The following is a 25790-nucleotide window of genomic DNA, read 5'->3' as shown; positions in this document are numbered from 1 at the left end:
ATGTGTCCAAACCATATGTGACTGATAAGCCTGTTTGTTTAGCTCATACAGTATGTCTTAGTACGCAGATAATCCATATTTGGGCTTACTGACGCAGTTAAGCATGTATAAAAACCTGGAGGGAAACCTCAGCTTCACAAGTCGACACAGAGGTTCTAAGGTGAGTCCAGCTGCAAATGTGTGCAGCAGAATGCACTGTGTTTGAGTGTTTGAAGATGTAGCAGTGTGCTGTAGTACTTCCACATGGAAACTGATTCCTGTGTGTGTGTGTGTGTGCTGCAGGTCTGCTGCCATGGCTCGCTCGTCTGTTTTCAGGTTCTCAGCTTTGGCTGTGCTGCTGCTGTCTGCCTACTGTTTGGCCGACAATGAGGTAGGATCAAGACAGTGCAATGTGAATTTGGCGCATTGGTCATGTTGCATCACAAGACTTCTAGATGTTTTAAACTACGACTGTCACTGGTACTAAGATGAAAGGCATCCTGACCCTCATATGAAACCTTTAAAGTATTCTGTTAAAAGATTCATTATGATTGTCTGTTGAGTTTTCAAGCACCCTAAACCACTATCTTGTAGTACTGTTTGATTGGTGTCTCTCAGGTGATTGTACCATTATGGGGTGATATTGATTTTTGTCAACAAAGCTTTACAGTAAGTTATATGATGCTAAAAGGGTCTTTTTATGAATGTGAAAATGCCCCTTTTAGACATAGTATTTGGTGATTAGGATGGCAGGATTTTTGGTTAGTTTTCTAGTAGTATATTATCATATAACTCTTATATAACTATTTCTAATATTTGTCTTTTTTCTCCCCTGATCTCACACTGCACCTGCAGGCAGGTACGTAATCTTGTCTAATGGTCAGACCTGTTGTACTGACATGCATAGTAGAGTGACTGGTGTTTTGAACACAAAAGTGACTGATATTTTGCTTTTTGATGTCCCTGAGCAGAGGAGGACTCAGAGCTTTCTGTCTCTGAACTGCTGGAGAGAGCCAACAATAATCTGGGTGAGTGTGAGCTGCTGCAGGCACAGTGTTCCTCATAGCAGCTGTTAAGCTTTCAACTAGAGTTGCTCTTCTGTAAGTAGCAGTTCCACAGGTGTTGAAGTGACTGAGTGTGTGTTTCAGTGCGTTCTGTGGATGATCCCATCCTGATTGAAGGAGACATCGCCATCAACAGCGAGGCAGAGAGAAATGCCGACCCCTGCACCAGCCGAGGCTGCAAGTGGTTAAAGAATTCTGATGGGAAGGTCTACATTCCTTATTACATCACCAACCACTTCTGTAAGTATCAGGCAGGGTTCTATACATGCTCTGTCTCTAGCCAGGAGCTTCTCACTTTGGATGGGACCTGTTGTAGCAGTTACCCTGACAAAACATTTAAAAGAAAGATTAAACAGACCATACCAAACCTGCCAGCCTCATGAAGTTGTTCCCCATGTTTCCCGTTCTAAATACTACAGCTGATCATAAAAATAATCTTGTTAGCATGCTGTAGGCACACAATTTGGACATACTTTTACTTATTTATATCATTATAACGTCATGCCTTGAACTTGCCTATTGCTTGTATATAAGTCGCATTATTGGTCGTTTTCATTCGGAGGCTGTGGAAGTGCATCCACGGCGCATTGGATTGTGGGTCAGAATCGCCCAAAAAGCCTACTAATATAGTAGGGCATCCCGTGCATCTGACCACAAGAATTGGGACATCCTAAATCTTTTTCTACCGTACTAAATAGCACGGACGTTTGGATATTAGAATGCAGGGATTGTTTCTTTCTCTATGGATAAATACCATCTGCTATTGAAGACATTGTAGCCAATATGTATTTTTCACAATTTCAAAATGTAACACAATTTCCACATATTGAAGCCAATATGTCACTGTACTGGTTTTTCTTGTATTGTGGGATGGTAAAAACCACCTTGTTGTCTTTCCAGCTTCCCGTGAGGCGGCCATCATCACCCGTGGACTGCAGTCTTTCTCCTCCTTCTCCTGCATTCGCTTCAGGCCCACCAGAAGCAGCGACAGGGACTGGCTGAGCATTGAGTCTCAGAATGGGTAAGAAAGAAGAAAGTGACAGTCATCAACAGTTTGACAGTTGTTCAGCTTTTCTCAGCCTTCACTGTTGTTCCACTGCCTTGTGTCCAGCTGCTACTCCTTCGTCGGCCGTAGAGGAGGGAAACAGGTGGTGTCCCTGGCACGCAGTGGCTGCCTTTACCACGGCACTGTCCAGCATGAGCTGCTCCACGCTCTGGGCTTCAACCATGAGCAGACCCGCTCTGACAGGGACAACCACATCAAAGTGTTGCTGCAGAATGTTGTGTCTGGTAAACAATACACTATATACTTAAAATGGCTATGTAGGCCTATAATTATTTATTTCATTGCTAAACTCTGTGAACAAATACAATGAAAATGCAACCCTCTAGCCTAGCCACTGACACACAAAAGTGATCTCAAAAATTAAAAATGTGTTTTTCAAGAATTAAAATCATTCTCTTTTCATAACCTGCACATCAGTCAGGTCAGGGTTTGGCATTGAATGTTGCCCCTGCTCATGAATTGGGAGGTGAGGAACACTAATAACTTTGGTGATCCTCTGACTTTTTAAATAGCACCATCATCACCATTTCAAAGTGTCCACTTATTAGGTTAATGGCTAAATACCATTTTTAATGCTGGACTTTTTCTTATGATGGACTATTTGTAGACTGTGGTATTGTGGTCGGCTACAACCTTGTGTGTGAGAGATCCACTTTGTGAGCCAAAAAGCGGAAACATTAGACATAAGGAGCTGGGTTAAAAGTCTTGTTTCTCATATCCTTCCTCACAAAATGATTGTCTGAAGTTCAAGATCTCCACAGAAGATTTCAATACAATTATCTTTAAGTAAATGTAAATGTTTGGTTTGTTCTTGTTGTGTGTGTAGGAATGGAGCACAACTTCAGGAAGATTGCTACCCTGAACCAGGGAACTTCCTACGATTACGGCTCTGTCATGCAGTACTTCAGGTGAGAACAGGTGGCTTGACTTCAGCCCTGCCCTGAGTACTTATACAAAGGTAGTTGTGTGGTTCAGTCTAAATGCTCTGTGACTTGTTGTAGGACCGCCTTCTCCAAGAACGGCCAGCCCACCATGGTGCCCATCCCTAACCCCAATGTCAACTTTGGCAACGCTAAGGAGATGAGCAGCAATGACAAAGCTAGGCTCAACAGACTCTACCAGTGCTGTGAGTGTCCACACCACCACATTTTGAATACACACACACACACACACACACACACACACACACACACACACACACACACACACACACACACACACACACACACACACACACACACACACACACTGCTATTACCAGTTTTCCCCTAATGACCTGCTATTCACTGTTTCAGAGGAGGCCATTTCAGATGTGCTGACTGATAGATCAGAGGAAGGATTGTCTCCTCCTGCTGCCTGAACAACGGAAGACTTGGACTCATCAGCACAACAGTCAATGTTTTCACAATAAAGTTACTTTGACTGAAATTAAGCCTATTGGTCATTCACTCCATGCACAGTCGAGTGGTACACAGTGAAAACATTTGGTGGAAGTGATGCTCAGTATAAGGAGCACAACACAACAATTTTGTCGTTTGAAGGTTAAATGAATTCTGAATATATTGAATGTTGACAACATATCAATGGATTTGGATGAGAGGTGAAGATTGGAGATGGATGTCAGGTTGGTCCAGGAGGATCTACTGGAGTATGGGTGGGCAGATTTTAGACCAGACAGAAGCTGGCATTAGAAATGAGAGAGGGATGTAGGAGGGATGAGTAGGAAGGGATGAGGGCTCAAGGGACTTTAGGAATTGTTTCCTTCTGGGGTCTGGACTGTCCGACTTTAGGTTAACCACTCTGGGTTGGTCCCATCCAAGCCCCAACCATTGCGAGTTCTACCAGCATCCAATAAGGAAGTGACGAACATTGCAGTACCTTCGGTGGCCACGTTGACCTGGTACCAAGACTGAGCAACTTTTCTTTGACTCACTTGTTAAACAGGCCGTTTTCACAGTCTTAATAAACCCATTTACGGCTAGGTCCAAAAAAACAATCTAGTCTGTATGTTTAGGTCATATCTCCACGACAACACTGAGGGGGGTGAATTTTTTTCTAGCAGGCTAGATTTTATTCTTTTGTAGGTTAAAATGTATTGGCGCGATCTCTTGAGTGACAGCTGTCCGCCCGTTGTCCCTCACTTTGCCTCAGAGGTATACGTCAGCTAGATGGGCGTATCTCCCTCCCCCCGACGTGAGGCGGAGTAAAAATCTCACAAGATGGCGACGCCAGGAGAATTGGATGCCGTGTGAATAACTGAGGTCAGCCCGGATGCTACATCCATTTTGTAAACTATCTATGGTCCCATCACTCTGCAGCTGGTCCAGTTGTGCTCTTCCAGCTCTTCATGTGTGACACTTGTTTTTGAATGTCTGCCATCGTTGATACTTACTGGGTCTTGTTCTGGGAGGTAACTGTGGTCTGCAGTAAGATCTACTATTCACTGAGAATTGGTGTTATGAACCAGGGTCAGTAGGGCAAACTGATGAGAAAATGGGCTACTCGTGGACAAGGGCAGAAAATATGGAACTACTGGAATGATTCCAGGTTAAGGGGTTACATGAAGAGGTTATGGACTGGCACGATGGCCCAGAGGAAAGACACTTAAAAACTGCTCCAGGGGCACTGTACTATGACTATATATATTTTGTAAACTGAAATGTTCAAGTTTCAACAAGCAAATAAATAAGGTTCATACAATATAGAGAAAATAAAAAGCAAACAAAACATTCAAAACAAGCAAAATGCAACAGGAATAGATGTTTGATTCTCTTGTGCTGAATCTCTCTAGCTGAATCGACAGGTTGAGAGCTAAGAACAAAAGCTGGTCAACCTGTCAGTGAAATTCAAATAGCTCATTTATTGAAACACAGGAGTCTCAATCAAGAATCTGAGTCAGGCAGTTTTTCAAAGTCTGGTAGATTTTCACTTACCAGCAAAGCAAGGAGTCAATACAAGCAGTACAAGTGGTACAAGATTGAGCAAAGTATGAACAGAATATCAGAAGTTTTTTAGGGTGAGGTTTGTGTGCTTTGCTCCATAGTATATGTGTGTTCCATCAGAGGAGGTTTTCACAGGATACAGGTGCTAGATTGTCCCATCAAGCAATGCATTGGGTGTTTTAGGGAGTTTTCCTCCAATTGCTCCTCATGCGTCTTTAAGCCATGTTCTCATGTGAATATGTAAACATGGACAAGTAAACCCCCCCACCCCACAAGTGTGTTAAGTTCACTGGGACAAAGCTTACAGCAAGTCACACAAATGTTTAAGCATTAAAATGTTATACAATTAATAAGGAGAATATATGCTCTGACATTGCCCCAATTTTTATAATATTTAATGCAACATTCATGCAACACCTTTAAACAAAAGAGTAAAGCAAACGAGTAAATATGTTTCATTCAAGCATAACATATCAAGTACTTCCAACATTACAATCGTAAATTGCAAGTTTGTGTACTGGTGCAAAAAGGTCTATTTACATTTTCAGAAAACAGTCTTTGCTCGTGTTCAGAGAACAGGAACTTAAATCTCTTAATTTTCAAAAAGTCCATTTGGCATTCTGACACAAAGTGTTCTTTCTTTTCTTGACAGTTACTTTTAGAAGGTGAAAAAGATTTACTTTAAAAATGATTTGACATCCTCTTTTAAATGCTCGATATGTGTAACAATTTATTATTTATAAAACCGGCCCAATAACTTCTCTATACCAGTCATGACTTGGACTGAACATATTTAACAGTGCAGAATGTATAAGGAAACAAGAGCGCTGGCCAAGTCAGTCACACCTCTGCTGGGCACTGGAGACACTTGACAATCTCATAGAAGGAGCATTCCCTCTAGCTGACTTCCTCTACCAAATATTAATAAGCTCAACCCTAGTCTTCATGTGTTTTTTTGCGGCAGGTTTTTAAGCACTGAAGCCATATGGGGTGGAAAAGAAGACTAGCAAGCTGGGGCCTCCCACCGAGCCCATAGATGTGCACCCGAGACAATTTGCTACTAGCTGCGGTCACCACAACACTACTGGCAGCGCTCAGCAACCTGGGATGTTCTGCAAACCTAACATGGAAACCTCGACATTTGAGTGCACAACGGTGAGTCCCAAGTACTGCGTCTTGCCCCAAAATACACAACAAGCACCAATGAACACTACACTGTGTGCCACATTTTTAGGCAAGTTGTATTTTTGAGGATTAATTTTATTATTGAACAACTACAGTGCTCTCGGTCAATCCAAAATGTTAAAGAACCTAAACCTGAATGTTTACGAAAGTAAAAGTGATGTTTTGTCTTTCTTACGAGAATATATATATGTTTTGCTATTATTAGGCAACTATTAGTATGCAGAATTATTCTGCAACTAAATAAAAAAACTAAAATGTCTCACTTGTTTATTTTCATCTGTTAAAGATCTCCTATTATACTACTTTTCTGGTCTTAATTTCTTGTTAAAAACTGCTATAGAGCAACCTGACACGAATCACATAAAAAAAACATGTAGATTTTCGGGAAACTCTTCCTCTCATCTGAGCACGCACTGCTGTCTCTCTCAACACTCAGCTTTGTGCTTCTCCGCTCCCTCCCCCCTCCTGCAAACCCCACTCCGTTGTGATTGGTTACCTTCCTTCCGGAACACTTTCGCGAGGCAGACTTGAGCAGGAAGGTGGGGGCATGTTGCAGCATTACCATACATGGAAACCTGACGAAAAGAATGTCCGGAAATTCTGAACCGCTTTGAACACGTGACTTCTCGAGTGCTCTGCACAGACACCCCAGACGGTCAGCAGGGAATACGTCTTAATGCATGAACATCATTATTTGATACGCTAGTATGGTTAAACATGACTATACATCATTATAACAACGTTTATAGGTCATAAAAGTCAAAAAGTATCATAGGTCCTCTTTAAAGTGAGAATAATAAAACAACTCAAAATTTACAAATACAATTTCCGACATGTCAAAAAAAATCAGTGACCAATATAGCCACCCTTCTTTTCAATAACTGTCACAAGCCTTCCATTCATGGAGTCTGTCAGTTTCTTGATCTGTTGACGATCAACTTTTTGTGCAGCAGCAACCACAGCCTCCCAGACACTGTTCCGAGAGGTGTACTGATTTCCTTCACTGTAAATATCCCGTTTAAGAAGGGCCCACAGGTTCTCAATAGGGTTTAAATCAGGTGAGGATTTTTCATCCTTAATGCCTTTACTGGCTAGCCATTCAATTGAGTACTTCGATGTATGTGATGGAGTATTGTCCTGCATAAAAATCATGGTCTTCTTGAAAGATGCAGACTTTTTCCTGTACCACTGCTTGAAGAAAGTATCTTCTAGAAACTGGCAGTAGGTTTGGGAGTTGATTTTGAGGTCATCAACCCGAAAAGGTCCAACTAGCTCATCTTAAAAGATACTAATAGTTGCCTTTAAAGATGAGCTAGTTGGACCCTTTCGGGTTGAAGATGACCTCAAAATGAACTCCCAAACCTACTGCCAGTTTCTAGAAGATACTTTCTTCAAGCAGTGGTACAGGAAAAAGTCTGCATCTTTCAAGAAGACCATGATTTTTATGCAGGACAATGCTCCATCACATGCATTGAAGTACTCAATTGCATGGCTAGCCAGTAAAGGCCTTAACGATGAAACATAATGACATGACCCTTCCTCACCTGATTTAAACCCTATTGTGAACCTGTGGGCCCTGCTTAAATGGAATATTTACAGTGAAGGAAATCAGTACACCTCTCGGAACAGTGTCTGGGAGGTTGTGGTTGCTGCTGCACAAAAAGTTGATTGTTAACTGATCAAGAAACTGACAGACTCCATTTTTATTTGTAAATTTTTAGTTGTTTTATTATTCTCACTTTAACAGATGAAAATAAACAAGTGAGATGGGAAAATTTTCATTTTTTTATTTAGTTGCAGAATAATTCTGCATACTAATAGTTGCCTAATAATAGCAAAACATATATATATATTCTCGAAAGAAAGACAAAACCTCACTTTTACTTTCGTAAACATTCAGGTTTAGGTTCTTTAACATTTTGGATTGACCGAGAGCACTGTAGTTGTTCAATAATAAAATGAATCCTCAAAAATACAACTTGCCTAAAATGTTTGCACACATTGTATGTGAAAGCTGTACTAAAACAAATAGAGAGAGCTTAATAGTCTAAATTTTATTTAGTTTTATTTTAACTTATCACAAAACATCTTCAAGGCAATCCATGTCCTTAGTCTGCTTGTTTTCAGCAAACTGTTTGCGGGCTTTCTTGTGCATCATCTTAAGAATAGGCTTCCTTCTATGATGACAGCCATGCAGACCAGTATGATGCAGTGTGTGGCGTATGGTCTGAGCGCTGACAGGCTGACCCCCCACCCCTTCAAGCCATGTAGCAATGCTGGCAGCACTCATACTCTATTTTCCAAAGCCATTCTCTTGGTATGATGCTGAGCATGTGCACTCAGCCTTCGTAAACTTGGCCGCAGGGCAGTATTGCAACATGATAACGACCCCAAACACACCTCCAAGACGACCAGTGCCTTGCTAAAGAAGCTGAAGGTAATGGTTGTGGACTGGTCAAGCATGTCTCCAGAACTAAACCCTATTGAACGTATTTGGGGCATTCTCAAACAGAAGATTGAGGAGCGCAAGGTCTCGTATATCCACCAGCTCCGTGATGTCGTCATGAATGAGTGGAAGAAGATTCCAGTGGCAACCGTAAAGCTCTGGTGATCTCCATGCCCAAGAGGGTTAAGGCAGTGCTGGAAAATAATGGTGGCCACACAAAATATTGACACTTTGGGCCCGATTTAGACATTTTCACTTAGGGGTGTATTCACTTTTGTTGCCATCAGTTTAGACATTAATGGCTATGTGTCAAGTTATTTTGAGGCGACAGTACATATACACAGTTATTAGAGGTGGGCATAGATTTTTTTTTTTAATCTAGATTAATCTAGATTAATTTTGGAATTAATCTAGATTAATCTAGATTAAAATGGCTCATTTGAATTCATTCATAATATGTGTGTGCTCCCTAAATAATGACTCAAAGTAAGTCTTTGAGAACGTGTTTCTCAAGCCAGGTGGCGCATCAGACCAGGGGCTCATCTCCTGTGCAGGTGCACACCTAATGCATCAAGTTAACTTGCGTGCAGAAAGAGGATGTCACGGAACTCATGTCCGTTAGCTTTTCAATATAAGACTGTCAAAATAAAAGTCCCGCAAAACAATCGTTATTTTGGGGATTAACTTCTCCGCGTGAGAAATTTGAGTTGTAGGCTAGCGTGTGAGAGTGTGAGCTGGTTGATATGAGTGTGTCTCACGGCCAAAAGGGTGAGACTTGGCAGCTCTGTCAGTTGTCAAACAAAGCGGACGGACGTGGTCTCTATAGCAACGAGATCAGCTGAGCTATCACTGATAAAAAAAATATTGTTTCCATAATGATTTCCATAGCCTTAAGTACGGAAGAGGATTAGGGCCACACATGAAAAAAAAAAAAAAGTTCTGACTTTATTCTCAGAATTCTGACATTAATCTCAGAATTCTGACTTTAATCTCAGAATTCTGACATTAATCTCAGAATTCTGACTTTAATCTCAGAATTCTGACTTTTTTCTCAGAATTCTGAGATTAAAGTCAGAATTCTGTCTTTTTTCTCAGAATTCTGAGATTAAAGTCAGAATTCTGACATTAATCTCAGAATTCTGACTTTAATCTCAGAATTCTGAGAAAAAAGTCAGAATTCTGACTTTAATCTCAGAATTCTGACTTTTTTCTCAGAATTCTGAGATTAAAGTCAGAATTCTGAGATTAAAGTCAGAATTCTGAGAATAAAGTCAGAATTCTGACTTTTTTCTCAGAATTCTGACTTTTTTTTTTTAACTTTTTTTATATACATGAAAAAAAAAAAAAAAAAAAAAGTCAGAATTCTGAGATTAAAGTCAGAATTCTGACTTTTTTCTCAGAATTCTGAGAATAAAGTCAGAATTCTGAGATTAAAGTCAGAATTCTGAGATTAATGTCAGAATTCTGAGATTAATGTCAGAATTCTGACTTTTTTCTCAGAATTCTGAGATTAAAGTCAGAATTCTGACTTTTTTCTCAGAATTCTGAGATTAAAGTCAGAATTCTGAGATTAATGTCAGAATTCTGAGATTAAAGTCAGAATTCTGACTTTTTTCTCAGAATTCTGACTTTTTTTTTTTACTTTTTTTATATACATGAAAAAAAAAAAAAAAAAAAAGTCAGAATTCTGAGATTAAAGTCAGAATTCTGACTTTTTTCTCAGAATTCTGAGATTAAAGTCAGAATTCTGACTTTTTTCTCAGAATTCTGAGATTAAAGTCAGAATTCTGAGATTAATGTCAGAATTCTGAGAATAAAGTCAGAACTTTTTTTTTTTTTTCATGTGTGGCCCTAATCCTCTTCCGTACTTAAGCCATAGGCTAGCCTACATGTTGTGTAATTCAGTGATTTTCAACCTTTAATGAGTCGAGGCTATGCATTGGCTTTGGCGATTTCCCTTGCCTCTTTTTTTTCTCTCCACACAAAGCTCTCCCATTGCACACACGCATGCCCCGGCCGCTTCCGAGAGCACAGACTGTTAGAACTCCTACAGTAAACCAATTCCGCATTGCACAAGGTGCAAACAACCTTGGTCTTGTCGAGGTTTCCATTGGGAAGCTTCTTAAAAATACATTTTCCCTGAAGCAAACCCGGCGGCTTCTTAGCTGCATCCATGTCAGCACGTTACGTTTGATGTGGTAGGCTACACAGGTGCGAAGTCGGACTCGTTCTGACTCGTGCATTACAGTGCAATTCGGCCAGGTATACATCCGCGCTAAAATAAGAGGAACAAGAGATTAACGGCGATATTTTTTTTATCGCCGATAAGAGTCTGGCGTTAACGCAGCACGTTAACGCCGTTATCGGCCCACCACTAACAGTTATACAAGCTGTACACTGACTACTTTATATATCAAAGTGCCATTTATTCACTGTCCCATGAAAAGATATAATGAAATATTTGAGAAGTTGCCACTTGTACTGAACGCCCGCTCTGATGGGCAACTGGTAGCAGGGATGCACAAATATTTATTTGCTAGCTTGGCCACTTTTGGGAAATGTGCCTCATGCACTTCTACCATTACAGTGGGTTTGTGTCCACAGTTTGGAGATTGTGGTTATGCTCATTTTCACTGAGGGCCAACAAGAGAAGCCATGTCGACCTTAGTGGTCTGGTCGGCATACTTTTCATTTAAGTAGCTGAGAATGCCCTCTTTGATTGTCGTGGTGCGTTAGGTGTCTTCATCCTGAGGCTTGAAGAGATGGAGGAGATCCTGCTCTATGACCCTTTCAATCATTTGTTGCAGGGAGCCCCACCTGGTGGGGGTGTCTGTGATCAGTTGATGCAGAGGGGGCCAGAAGAAAAACACTTTTATTTGCCATGTTTATAAATGCTTAACTAAAAAATAAATATCTCTTCAATTGTGCTCTAAATTTACGATTTTTTCATTGCTGGTTTGCGGCTGATATGCTATACAGCACTGGCCTTCATGGACAGCTGCTAGATAAGCACACACACACACACACACACACACACACACACACACACACCAACGCACGCACGCACGCACACACACACACACACACACACACACACACACACACACACACACACACACACATAGTACTGTTGTGTAGCTAAAACACCCGTGGGAACAAGTCACTTTTGTATTTCTGAGAAAATATGAGGTGGAGAGCACCTGATGGATGACCGTTACACTAATAAAGCTCCTTTTTTCCACCTGAATATGGACATGCTTACGCCTGCTTATGTGTCCAAACCATATGTGACTGATAAGCCTGTTTGTTTAGCTTATATGTCTTAGTATGCAGATTATCCATATTTGGGCTTACTGACGCAGTTAAGCATGTATAAAAACCTGGAGGGAAACCTCAGCTTCACAAGTCGACACAGAGGTTCTAAGGTGAGTCCAGCTGCAAACGTCTGCAGCAGAATGCACTGTGTTTGAGTGTTTGAAGATGTAGCAGTGTGCTGTAGTACTTCCACATGGAAACTGATTCCTGTGTGTGTGTGTGTGTGCTGCAGGTCTGCTGCCATGGCTCGCTCGTCTGTTTTCAGGTTCTCAGCTTTGGCTGTGCTGCTGCTGTCTGCCTACTGTTTGGCCGACAATGAGGTAGGATCAAGACAGTGCAATGTGAATTTGGCGCATTGGTCATGTTGCATCACAAGATTTCTAGATGTTTTAAACTACGACTGTCACTGATACTAAGATGAAATGGCATCCTGTCCCTCATATGAAACCTTTAAAGTCTTCTGTGAAAAGATTCATTATGATTGTCTATTGAGTTTTCAAGCACCCTAAACCACTATCTTGTAGTACTGTTTGATTGGTGTCTCTCAGGTGATTGTACCATTATGGGGTGATATTGATTTTTGTCAACAAAGCTTTACAGTAAGTTATATGATGCTAAAAGGGTCTTTTTATGAATGTGAAAATGCCCCTTTTAGACATAGTATTTGGTGATTAGGATGGCAGGATTTTTGGTTAGTTTTCTAGTAGTATATTATCATATAACTCTTATATAACTATTTCTAATATTTGTCTTTTTTCTCCCCTGATCTCACACTGCACCTGCAGGCAGGTACGTAATCTTGTCTAATGGTCAGACCTGTTGTACTGACATGCATAGTAGAGTGACTGGTGTTTTGAACACAAAAGTGACTGATATTTTGCTTTTTGATGTCCCTGAGCAGAGGAGGACTCAGAGCTTTCTGTCTCTGAACTGCTGGAGAGAGCCAACAATAATCTGGGTGAGTGTGAGCTGCTGCAGGCACAGTGTTCCTCATAGCAGCTGTTAAGCTTTCAACTAGAGTTGCTCTTCTGTAAGTAGCAGTTCCACAGGTGTTGAAGTGACTGAGTGTGTGTTTCAGTGCGTTCTGTGGATGATCCCATCCTGATTGAAGGAGACATCGCCATCAACAGCGAGGCAGAGAGAAATGCCGACCCCTGCACCAGCCGAGGCTGCAAGTGGGGAAAGTATACTGATGGGAAGGTCTACATTCCTTATTACATCACCAACCACTTCTGTAAGTATCAGGCAGGGTTCTATACATGCTCTGTCTCTAGCCAGGAGCTTTTCACTTTGGATGGGACCTGTTGTAGCAGTTACCTTGACAAAACATTTAAAAGAAAGATTAAACAGACCATACCAAACCTGCCAGCCTCATGAAGTTGTTCCCCATGTTTCCCGTTCTAAATACTACAGCTGATCATAAAAATAATCTTGTTAGCATGCTGTAGGCACACAATTTGGACATACTTTTACTTATTTATATCATTATAACGTCATGCCTTGAACTTGCCTATTGCTTGTATATAAGTCGCATTATTGGTCGTTTTCATTCGGAGGCTGTGGAAGTGCATCCACGGCGCATTGGATTGTGGGTCAGAATCGCCCAAAAAGCCTACTAATATAGTAGGGCATCCCGTGCATCTGACCACAAGAATTGGGACATCCTAAATCTTTTTCTACCGTACTAAATAGCACGGACGTTTGGATATTAGAATGCAGGGATTGTTTCTTTCTCTATGGATAAATACCATCTGCTATTGAAGACATTGTAGCCAATATGTATTTTTCACAATTTCAAAATGTAACACAATTTCCACATATTGAAGCCAATATGTCACTGTACTGGTTCTTCTTGTATTGTGGGATGGTAAAAACCACCTTGTTGTCTTTCCAGCTTCCCGTGAGGCGGCCATCATCACCCGTGGACTGGAGTCTTTCTCCTCCTTCTCCTGCATTCGCTTCAGGCCCACCAGAAGCAGCGACAGGGACTGGCTGAGCATTGAGTCTCAGAATGGGTAAGAAAGAAGAAAGTGACAGTCATCAACAGTTTGACAGTTGTTCAGCTTTTCTCAGCCTTCACTGTTGTTCCACTGCCTTGTGTCCAGCTGCTACTCCTTCGTCGGCCGTAGAGGAGGGAAACAGGTGGTGTCCCTGGCACGCAGTGGCTGCCTTTACCACGGCACTGTCCAGCATGAGCTGCTCCACGCTTTGGGCTTCAACCATGAGCAGACCCGCTCTGACAGGGACAACCACATCAAAGTATTGCTGCAGAATGTTGTGTCTGGTAAACAATACACTATATACTTAAAATGGCTATGTAGGCCTATAATTATTTATTTCATTGCTAAACTCTGTGAACAAATACAATGAAAATGCAACCCTCTAGCCTAGCCACTGCCACACAAAAGTGATCTCAAAAATTAAAAATTTGTTTTTCAAGAATTAAAATCATTCTCTTTTCATAACCTGCACATCAGTCAGGTCAGGGTTTGGTATTGAATGTTGCCCCTGCTCATGAATTGGGAGGTGAGGAACACTAATAACTTTGGTGATCCTCTGACTTTTTAAATAGCACCATCATCAACATTTCAAAGTGTCCACTTATTAGGTTAATGGCTAAATACCATTTTTAATGCTGGACTTTTTCTTATGATGGACTATTTGTAGACTGTGGTATTGTGGTCGGCTACAACCTTGTGTGTGAGAGATCCACTTTGTGAGCCAAAAAGCGGAAACATTAGACATAAGGAGCTGGGTTAAAAGTCTTGTTTCTCATATCCTTCCTCACAAAATGATTGTCTGAAGTTCAAGATCTCCACAGAAGATTTCAATACAATTCTCTGTTAGTAAATGTAAATGTTTGGTTTATTCTTGTTGTGTTTGTAGGAATGGAGCACAACTTCAGGAAGATTGCTACCCTGAACCAGGGAACTTCCTACGATTACGGCTCTGTCATGCAGTACTTCAGGTGAGAACAGGAGGCTTGACTTCAGCCCTGCCCTGAGTACTTATACAAAGGTAGTTATGTGGTTCAGTCTAAATGCTCTGTGACTTGTTGTAGGACCGCCTTCTCCAAGAACGGCCAGCCCACCATGGTGCCCATCCCTAACCCCAATGTCAACTTTGGCAACGCTAAGGAGATGAGCAGCAATGACAAAGCTAGGCTCAACAGACTCTACCAGTGCTGTGAGTGTCCACACCACCACATTATGAATACACACACACACACACACACACTGCTATTACCAGTTTTCCCCTAATGACCTGCTATTCACTGTTTCAGAGGAGGCCATTTCAGATGTGCTGACTGATAGATCAGAGGAAGGATTGTCTCCTCCTGCTGCCTGAACAACGGAAGACTTGGACTCATCAGCACAACAGTCAATGTTTTCACAATAAAGTTACTTTGACTGAAATTAAGCCTATTGGTCATTCACTCCATACACAATCGAGTGGTACACAGTGAAAACATTTGGTGGAAGTGATGCTCAGTATAAGGAGCACAACACAACAATTTTGTCGTTTGAAGGTTAAATGAATTCTGAATATATTGAATGTTGACAACATATCAATGGATTTGGATGAGAGGTGAAGATTGGAGATGGATGTCAGGTTGGTCCAGGAGCATCTACTGGAGTACGGTTGGGCAGATTTTAGACCAGACAGAAGCTGGCATTAGAAATGAGAGAGGGATGTAGGAGGGATGAGTAGGAAGGGATGAGGGCTCAAGGGACATTAGGAATTGTTTCCTTCTGGGGTCATGGCTTTCTGATTTTGGGTTAACCACTCTGGGTGGGTCCCATCCCTCTGCAGCTGGTCCAGTTGTGCTCTTCCAGCTCTTCACGTGTGACACTTGTTCTTGAATGTCTGCCATTGTTGATACTTACTGGGTCTTGTTCTGGGAGGTAACTGTGGTCTGCTGTAAGATCCACTAAACACTGAGAATTGGTGTTATGAACCAGGGCCAGTAGGGCAAACTGATCAGAAAATGGGCTACTGGAACAATATGTTCATGGACTAGGGCAGAGTTTATGGAACTACTGGAATGCTACTACACAAGTGATTTCAGGGTAAGGGGTTACATGAAGAGGTTTTGGGCTGGCACGATGGCCCAGAGGAAAGGCACTTAAAAACTGCTCCAGGGGCACTGTACTTGACTGAAAAATATCAATATAGCCTTGTGTTAATTGCCCAATATAGCAACTTAAAGGGATCAGCTACAATATAAAATACCAAAGACTGTCACAAATTGTTGATTGATATGTCCAAAAGATCATATCCCGGTATCAAGATTGTCTGTAAATTCAATGATTAATTATTTTATATAAAATGACACATGGAAAGACCTATCTGACTTATAACAAATTGGTCTTGTTTGCGAGTGAGGGAACAATGGAGCGTGAGATTGGCCGGAGAATCGGAGCAGCAGGGGCAGTTTTTCACTCACTTTACCGCACTGTTGTGACGAAAAGAGAGCTGAGTCGGAAGGCAAAGCTTTCGATCTACTGGTCAATCTTCGTTCCTAAACCTCACCTAGGGTCATGAAGGCTGGGTAATGACCGAAAGAACGAGATCGCGGGTACAAGCGGCCAAAACGGGCTTTCTCAGGAGGGTGGCCGGCGTCTCTCTTAGAGATAGGGTGAGAAGCTCAGTCATTCGTGAGGAACTCGGGGCAGAGCCGCTACTCCTTTTAGACTCTGACCAATGGCTAAATGAAGATGTGGCCAAAGCACTGTATGCGTGTAAGTGCAAGGATTTCGTAAGAGGCGTTATCTGTGGTGAAGCACACCAAGTTTTCTTCCCACAGTCCCTACGACTCGAGAACTTCCCTGAGACCACTGGCAATAATTTCCCTGGTGTGGTCATCCAGGAAAAAGCCTGTAGACACCGACTGCATAGTTTCCAGCCCTGGATAAAGTGAACCGTTGAGCTCATATAGGGATGGGTCGTTCCACTCTTCTGTGCTTATGTCAGTTGTTGTTGTGTAGTGTGACACTTGCAGAGGGGGCCAGAAGAAAACTTTTATTCGGCATGTATATAAATGCTTAACTAAAAAATAAATATCTGTTCAATTGTAGGCTAAATTTAGAATTGTTTTCTTGCTGATTTGCGGCTGATATGTTATACAGTACGGGTAGATGGCCGTTTATTTTTGTACTTTCATTCAAGCGCAGTTCGGCCATGTATTACTACGCCAAATTGCGCTGGTGCATTGCAGAGTATCACCTGCAAACCAGCAGTGAAAAAAACTATTGAATGGATACTAATTTTTTAGGTAAACATTTATATTTGGGGGAAAAAGCATTTTTCTTCTTGCCCCCTCAGAAACAAAACAAAGCTGACTTCTGCTACAGCAACGCCTCCCCCAAACACTTTATAGTGACTGCGCTGACAGCCATCTCCATAAGGTAACTAACATACTAACTATGCATATGTACCTCATACAACCCCACTTCCAATAATTCTGAACTATCCCTTTAATGGCCATGAAGGTGAGGTCACAGGTGATGTGTAGCATGGATGATAGGATGCATGCACATGATTGACTTGGTAGATGCATATTATGTATCACTGCAGCATGCAATTGTTTTTAATAATGGCACTAGCCCAAGATGAAGATGTTTTCATGCAATGATTTTATTTCTTTGAAGGCTCTCAACCTGAGGCACTCCTAAAAAATTTAAATAAACTGCTGTATACTTCTTTATCTTCAACTTAAAGATAGACAATGCTCAAACAACACAGCAGACCAAATAACTACTCCTGCTGTACTCAAAGGAACAAGGAAAGGAATGGAGTTGTCCATTGCATCCTCTGTTGTCCTTTGAGCATTTATGTGTTTGGGCATACATGAGGCAGAAACCCACATATCTCATTTGCAGACATTTATTCAAAAATCTCCCAAATGGAGCTGTTTTAAATGAGTTCAATAAGAGTTTATGTTTGCAAATCAATTGCCACTAATAATTCCGAAGTTTGGATTTGTTAAAACACATGAAAAAATCCATGTTTGTCAATGTGTCGAATATTAAGTATAGTTTTTGCTGTTTCTCCGTTTCCAGTTGATATGCCATATAAGCTAATAAGCCTTGCCTTTTCTTGGAAGTTTCCTGTTTCGGGTGGTTTTATATAACCGTATGTTGAAAGCATCAGTTTGTCCCACACTGATAAGAGAAGAAAACGGGTAGTTCTATCTCATTGACAGATGTTTTAAACTCAGACTATGTCAGCGCTTTTAGAATCACATATCAGAGAGGTTAAAAAAGCTAACTGAAGCAAGTGTAAAATGTTTTACTTATTGAGACAATACACTTAATACAGTAAAGTACACAAAATTGTGGGTAGTAACTGAGTAACAAATGAAAAACTAATGAGTAATTACTACAGTTATTCAGTAACTGCTATATACAAATTTAGTAAATACTATATAGTTATTCAGTAACTACTATATTCCAATATACTACTACACAACCCCAATTCTGTAAATAAAACAGAATGTGATAATTTCCTAATCCTTTTTGACATGTATTCAATAAATAACAGTAACCTCAAACAATTGATAAAACTTGATTTTTTGTAAATATACACAAATATAGAACCGAGGACATTAATTGTTGACATTTTGAAAGCAAATGGATTTCCCTTTCTTGCTTGAAATACAACTTCAGACGCTCAACACTCCGTTGTCTCCATTGTGATATTTAGTGCTTTATAATGCACCACATTTTTTAAATGGGAGACAGGTATGTATGGACTGCAGACAGGCCAGTCTAGTACCCACACTCTGTTTCTACGAAGCCAAGCTGTATTAAGACATGTAGAATGTGGCTCGGTATTGTCTTGCTTAAAGATCTCCTTTTATACTATTTTTCTGGTCTTAATTTCTCATTAATGACTCCTATAGAGCAACCTGACACGAATCACAGATTTTCGGGAAGCTCTTCCTCCCATCTGGGTGCATTCAGCATTCTCTATCAACACCAGGTTTCGTCCTTCTCCGCCCCCTCCTGCAAACCCCACTCCGTTGTGATTGGTTACCTTCCTTCCGGAACACTTTCAGGTGGGGGCATGGCCGGAGTGGGCCTGAGCACGTTGCAGCATTACCATACACGGAAAAATCCGGATTCTCTACATAACGAATCCCGGAGATTTGAACAAGTGAATCGCGACCGGCTGCCCTAGTGTTTAGCGCTCTACACAGCCTCCCTCTCGATTCCCACCCACGCTCGCAACACTCCAACTAAAGGGAAGTGGCCTCTTCCTCCATTGGTGTGTGTGCTTTTTATATTCAGACACGAGAGGAGAAGCTGTTGATTCCTGTTCCTGCTTGATTTAGTGAGGTGCCAGATCCAGAGGCGACGGCGGAACGGTGGTGACGAATGCACTGGTTGATGGGCTCGTATACATCCACGTTAAGGAAAGTTGTCACCCGGGGGCGCCTTTAGCTCAGTTGGTAAGGCGTCCCCCTCCCTCTCGATTCCCACCCGCGGTCGTTCTCTGCATGTCACTCCCCTCTCTGCCCCATTTCACCTCTGTCTCTCTGCACTGTCGAATAAAACATAAAAATGCCCAAAAAATATCTTAAAAAAAAAAAAAAGAGAAAAAAAAAAGGAAAGTTGTCATCCTAACCCAGAGAGAGTGTATGTGTTTTTAAATGTACCGTGCTGCAAGGCACACATTGACTTTCATGTCTGTCTGACAGTGGCGGAGCGGCCCCTAGGAATCGCTGGCGCTGGACCTCCGGATTGGACCGAAGGGAAAACAAGGAGCCAACCTGGGACTGGACTGAGCTTGGTATTTCCCCCTAGTATAGAAATGATGAACTATGAACTGAACTAGTTAATTTTAAAGTATGTGAACTGAACTTTGAACTAGTTCACGTAGAAAAATAACTTTCCCAACACTGAACATACCTGTATATAAGGAGGCTAGAATTAGATCAATCTTAACATCTACAGGGCAAATGCAACATAGTACTATTAACATTAATCCAAAAATTGAAGGGACCATTTAAGGCATGCTTTTACTCTAGTAGGAATTGCTCGTCACCAAAACATCTTTCAATAGTCATTCTTAATTAAATTGAAGCTTAAGGTGTTGGCTTGATATGTGTATCCCTCTCATTTTCCAACTTCTTGTAATAAAGAAGTAAATAACCATCAAAGACACCCTGACACATTGTGATCCCTGGCGCTGGACCTCCGGATTGGACCGAAGGGAAAACAAGGAGCCAACCTGGGACTGGACTGAGCTTGGTATTTCCCCCTAGTATAGAACATTGGACAACTAAGAAGACGTTGCATTTAAATAATTCTGTCCTCTTTTCAGAGGCTATTGATCAACAAGCTTGTCTTTTAAAATAGCGTAATAAAGTATATATTTTTATAAGAACTATTCTGGTGTCATTTTGTCTATGTTGGTTTGCCAGGGAATCCGAATCTCAAAAATATACTGTATCCCTCTCGGTGTTACATTCCTACCTCTACACTTGTCTTACTAACGACTCGGAAGTTGTTATCTCCCACTGTCTCTTCTTTGCTGTGACTCTAGTTGTTCTGCCCGCCTTTAGTTTCCAGCGGTATGCCCTTAATCCTTGTAGAAGTGCTGCTTTTTGCTCAACACTTGCTGAATTGCTAATCCACTTTGGCTTCTTCATTCCTTAGAGGAAAAACTAAATGTTGTTCTCTTTTCACCAGGGGAAATTTAAAAACCGTTAGCCAGGAGCTAAGTTGTAGTTTGAGCGACTTGCAATATCCAGTGTTCAAACATTCAAAACATTATTATTATTTTTTGGGCAGTACATGAAGAATCCAACTCTACAATAGCAATACATGCACACAAGCAACCCATTACCAAACACACTCTCCCAGGTTATTCTTCTGCCAACTGAAAAAGGCATATTCAGTTTTTTGTGGCCTTTTATAATGGTCTCTCTCATTTCACCACAGTGCTGTGTGCCTCAGCTGCCCTCCATGCAACCCCCTCCCCCTGCTCCCTCCTGATACTCTGGCCAAGCTAGAGCACAACTGTCCCACATGCCATGTCCGCTGGATGTGTGAACAAAGCTCGGGAGGGGAGCGAGGCGAAAACGGACCTCTTAAGTGAGTTGGAGCTAGTCAGGCGGGACGGCTCCAAATGTCTTCCCCTCTGATTCCCCCTGGGGAACAGAGACGAGAAAACAAATGGAGTCTGACTCCCTTATTTTCTCAAGGTCCTGGAAGTGACCTGAAGCTGCTGCTGAACACGGGGCCGGAGCACTGATGCTTCGTGTCTAGTCGCCCAGCCGTCCAGCGATCTGTCAGCTCCAAACAATAGAAAAAAGGCCCCTCAATGGTGTCCTCCCCCCCCCAACCCCCTACCTCATCCCCATTCTATTCCAGCCACAGTCCACAGCACAGCGGCACTGCTGACAACTCAGTTGGCCTGTGCTCACACGACGCTCACCCCGGTGAGTAATTGGTCGATAGAAGTCGGGAAGCATCAACTTGTGTGGCTATGCAGGGGCGGTGGTGAATCATTGTGTCTTCGCCCTCCCTTGCCATGCTTTGAACATGCATGATGCTCAGAGGAAAAATACAAGATCCAAAAGGATAAAATTGATATTCATGGAAAAGTACCATTAAGTAAAAAAGACAGTGTTAGAAGATCCATGTTGTTGATGGTGCTGGACAACAAATTGTATTCAAAGAAAGTAAGTAAAGTCCACCCGAAAGCTTACATGTGTAAACACATTTTACAACGTTTGTAAAAAAAATAAAATAAGGGTATGTAAACAAAGGGTGCCCACCGTAGCTGGCAACATACCCATTTACAGAGCATAGGCTGTACATTTACACTGGATTTCTTTTCTTCTCACACACAGTGGTTACAGGAAGCAGATCGTGAAGAGATATTCCCAGATGTGTTTTGAAAACAAGCATTCTCCAGAATCGCTCACTGCAACCTTAAAGATACACATTTTCTTCAGCACCATGGACAGCAGACGTTGGGAAGCGACGGAAATGTAATAGCATTTGTAGAAACAGGGCTTTTGGTGAACAGGTGGCCAGATCAGTAACACTGGTCTGGAAGTTAACATGTCAATTTAAAGTCATTACCAAGGCTCAAAGGTTAAAGCTACAATGCGATACCTTTTCATATAAATGAATGTCTTTTACATTCATACAACAAAGTATGCATAAGTTACAACAAAGTTGATTACGCCTCTCGGCCAAAACGTTTTATATGCCATTGCACAATGGAAGTATTTTTCAGAGCAATGAGCTTTTGTGCAGACTTTACATACTTTACTATGATAAATACTTAATGCAAAAATAAGGGCACACACATGCACTCACATGACTAATCATTCCGCAGTGGGAGTGTGAACATAATACAAATATTATCTGTCTGCGGTGTGGCTGCCAGCTCGGCCCATTTGGCTGTGTGCTAACAGAGGAGTTTTGGCTAGCAGTTATCGCACCACTGCATCTCCGTCACTGGATAGCAGATTCTGGCAGACGAATACAGGATTGCCATCTTAACACCTCAGAGCATTAACGTCTGAATTCAGCATTGTGTTAATGGTCCAGATCCTGGAGAGGGAGGAGACGATGGGGGAGTAACAAATGGAAGGTTCAAATATGTTTGATGCACATGCATATAGACACACGTAACATATGTGCACATGCCGAAACACATTGCTTTTCACGTTGACGTATAGACCGTAACCTACACTCCCTGCAGGGTGATTCAACACATGCTGTTCCTTCGCTCTGCACTGTTTAATACGAAGAGTGAGACACATTATTAAATGCATTGTCGATACTGAGAACATTGCAGTCAAACACAAATTGGTGTTAGGTCCAACCAGTATCCTGGTTCACAGGCAGGGGGTTGTGTTTCTTGCTCAAGGACACCATGACATGGCTGATAATGGGTACAAACTGGTTGTAAACCTTGTTAGATTTTAATGTGTAGATATGACCATGTGTCCTAAAAATTACTTATACTCTAATTTGCACACATATTTTGAAATCAATTGTATGCCTGACTAAGACAAACATTAACAGGTGTGGTGGTTCAAAAATTATAAAACCAAAAATGTTTTACTGTAAAGGCTGACATCTCTCTATATATGTATATGTGTGTGTGTGTGTGTGTGTGTGTGTGTGTGTGTGTGTGTGTGTGTGTGTGTGTGTGTGTGTGTGTGTGTGTGTGTGTGTGTCTGTCCTTCAAGGTTTCTTGCCAACCATTCCTCCGATCTACTTCACACTTGGTGGGTGTGTTGCTGAGGACACAAGGGAGTGCAGTGCCAAGTGTTCATTTTCTGGGATTCAAGGATCAGTGGCTCTGTAGAAAACTGCAAAAAAAAACAGTCAGGACGAATGGACATTGGTGCTTATCTATCCCTGTTTTACTGTTGCTGGGAGCAACCTAATCGGACAATCAATAATAATGAAAAATAAGCATATTAAATATTGTTTTCCATGAAATATCTATTCATATCAAATATAGACATCTTATTGGGCTTTTTAAATTTTTCGGACTAGTTATTTTCAGATAAATTCCTTTCATACCCTTCCAGCCTAATGAAAACAATGTATCTCTAAAGTAGGTTGTTCTGAATTGGGATGTTACAGTTTTTTTAATACATTTAAATATTTTTGAAGTAATACTGACATCAAACCAGGAGACAGGCCCTTTTTACTTTTTCAATATTCAACCAAAACCATTATTTCCATTTCCCCCCCCCTTACACAAAGGTTTTTCATTGGGCTAAACAATACATTACATTTAATTTAGCAGACGCTTTTATCCAAAGCGACTTACAACTGGAGCACACATTCATACACTGTTAGCAGCAGCTACCACACATGGTGCAAGCTAACTATCGGGAGCCCCAAGCACATCACATTACTTAAAGCGTAACTATACTGAAAAAAGGAAAACATTGACAGTGAACATAGGCCAGATGCTTAGCATTTACAGTAACTTCGAAACATGATTGGCAAACCAATTTAGCACCATATAAAAGCTCTGGAACAGCCTCCCCCAACATATCCGTGACTCTGAGTCCCTCACCATCTTCCAGTCCAAACTCAAGACCCATCTCTTCTCCTCTGCCTACCCCTAGTTCACCCACCAACCCAACTCTACATGACATTTTTGTTTGTTTATTGTTTTGTTTTTGTAAAGCGCTCTGAGTGAGAGAAGAGCGCAATATAAATAAAATTTATTATTATTATTATATTATAAAAGTAACCTTAGAAGGCAGTGTTGATAGCTGAACCTCAGCTGCACTGCACCAACATAATGAACAGAGAGATTGATGTTTCAATAAAACATTTACTTCATCCTTGAGTGCCAGCTAAAAAGCTACCCTTAAGGTATTTTTCTTTTATTGAACCTCTACATCTCATGGGAAGGTTGCTCTAACCACCATGCTCCTTTTCATCATTTCGCACAAAATAATTCTACTACTTTACACCTGGATCTTCCCATGGCGAACCCACTGGCTTTATTTAAGACCTAGGGGAACATCCCTCTTTCCCCTACTAGCTGAGTTTTTTAGGTCTTAAAAACATGGGAACTTGACATTAGACGGAGTGTATGATGAGGACATTTTGCGCTAATTTTTTTTCAAGACAAAATTATCCCAGCAGGTCACACATTTGAATATACAACCTTATGCTCACAAAGCCATCTTTGTAGCATTTCAGAGAACACTCCGCAACTATCACACAGCCGGGGAGCTAATTGTGAGCCATCTAGGAAACACTTGTCACTATTGCTTTCTTTTCTTTCTTTAAAGATCCCCCCCATGCTGCCACAGTCTTGCTGCTCTACAGTGTCACTGGGGGAAGAGGTTCTTTTGAAAATACAGCAAAGCATTTCTAAAGTTTTGATTTGTGTAACACTGTGTACATTCTGTTTCTGAGATATGTAACCATCCACTTCAAAGTCTCAACGTTGGGGAATACAATGCTGAATCACCCTATTGTTTAGAACCTTCAAAGTTTTTTAGAAAGCTCTTGTCTTTATCACCAATCTGTTTTTTAATGATCACCAATCTTGGTCACAAGATGATGCAAATGTTGCACCACTGCCATCATTTGAAACACATGACTGAAACCCATGCTGTCATTTTTTAAACTGATTGACAACTCTTTGGTTACACACAGGCCAACACTGGACAGTATAGCTAAATACAATTTTAATCAAACACACAAGTAAAACAGAGTGATCTTTTTTCAATAATTTCCCTTTCGGCAACCTGTTGAAATCCTCTTTTCAAATCCCGCCTGGCAAAGGACGTCGCTGCTGCTGTCACCAGCTCAAACAGAGTGAATGAAGCCAGCGTGTGTCAGGGCTCTGCTAATTTGAAACACCTAAAAAAAAACCTTCGTGAGCTTGTTCAAATCTATCAACGCCTGTGATGTAATTACATTTTAAATAGGCTTGGGTGATAAATGAAATCTCTATACTGTTCTGCCCCCTAGCCAAACCTGATTAATCCATTTTTAATCAGTCGGTGGGCAGGGCGGTGCCTTGATATTTCATTTAACAGAGGCTGACGGCTGAGACAGTGATGCCTTCGTCACATGGCTCTTACTCAACACTGGCGACCACAGGTGGGAGACAGAGAACCGTGGACCATTTCAGAACACATTTGACACCTAGTTTTTGTCTGTGCTTTGATGTTATGGTGGTGGTGGTATGTTTTTATTTTTATTTTTTTAAGAGGAAGGGTTGGCTTAAAGAATGACCACTATAAAAAGCAGCCTGCTCCCTTCCGTTACTGCACTGCAGGG

General features: G+C 41.4%; 2 protein-coding genes across 2 annotated transcripts; both read left to right on the top strand.

Moving 5' to 3' along the window:
• Positions 1 to 292: 292 nt before the first annotated feature.
• LOC307250883 (hatching enzyme 1.2-like) lies at positions 293 to 11350 on the top strand (the record flags this gene model as incomplete). Its single annotated transcript, XM_080028150.1, has 9 exons — positions 293 to 391; positions 956 to 1007; positions 1128 to 1283; positions 1944 to 2064; positions 2155 to 2333; positions 2936 to 3017; positions 3111 to 3235; positions 6025 to 6217; positions 11287 to 11350. The coding sequence occupies 9 exons, from the start codon at positions 293 to 295 to the stop codon at positions 11348 to 11350; spliced, it is 1071 nt and encodes a 356-aa protein (XP_079884276.1).
• An 889-nt stretch (positions 11351 to 12239) lies between these two features.
• On the top strand, positions 12240 to 22601 carry LOC307250875 (hatching enzyme 1.2-like; the record flags this gene model as incomplete). The annotated part of the gene is made up of 9 exons (XM_080028139.1): positions 12240 to 12338; positions 12904 to 12955; positions 13076 to 13231; positions 13892 to 14012; positions 14103 to 14281; positions 14884 to 14965; positions 15059 to 15183; positions 21378 to 21445; positions 22569 to 22601. The coding sequence occupies 9 exons, from the start codon at positions 12240 to 12242 to the stop codon at positions 22599 to 22601; spliced, it is 915 nt and encodes a 304-aa protein (XP_079884265.1).
• Positions 22602 to 25790: the final 3189 nt, after the last annotated feature.

Source organism: Ammodytes marinus, assembly GCF_949987685.1.
Source record: "Ammodytes marinus genome assembly, chromosome: 1".
In the NCBI taxonomy this organism is placed as follows: domain Eukaryota; kingdom Metazoa; phylum Chordata; class Actinopteri; order Uranoscopiformes; family Ammodytidae; genus Ammodytes; species Ammodytes marinus.
This window is presented reverse-complemented; position numbering and strand designations above follow the sequence as displayed.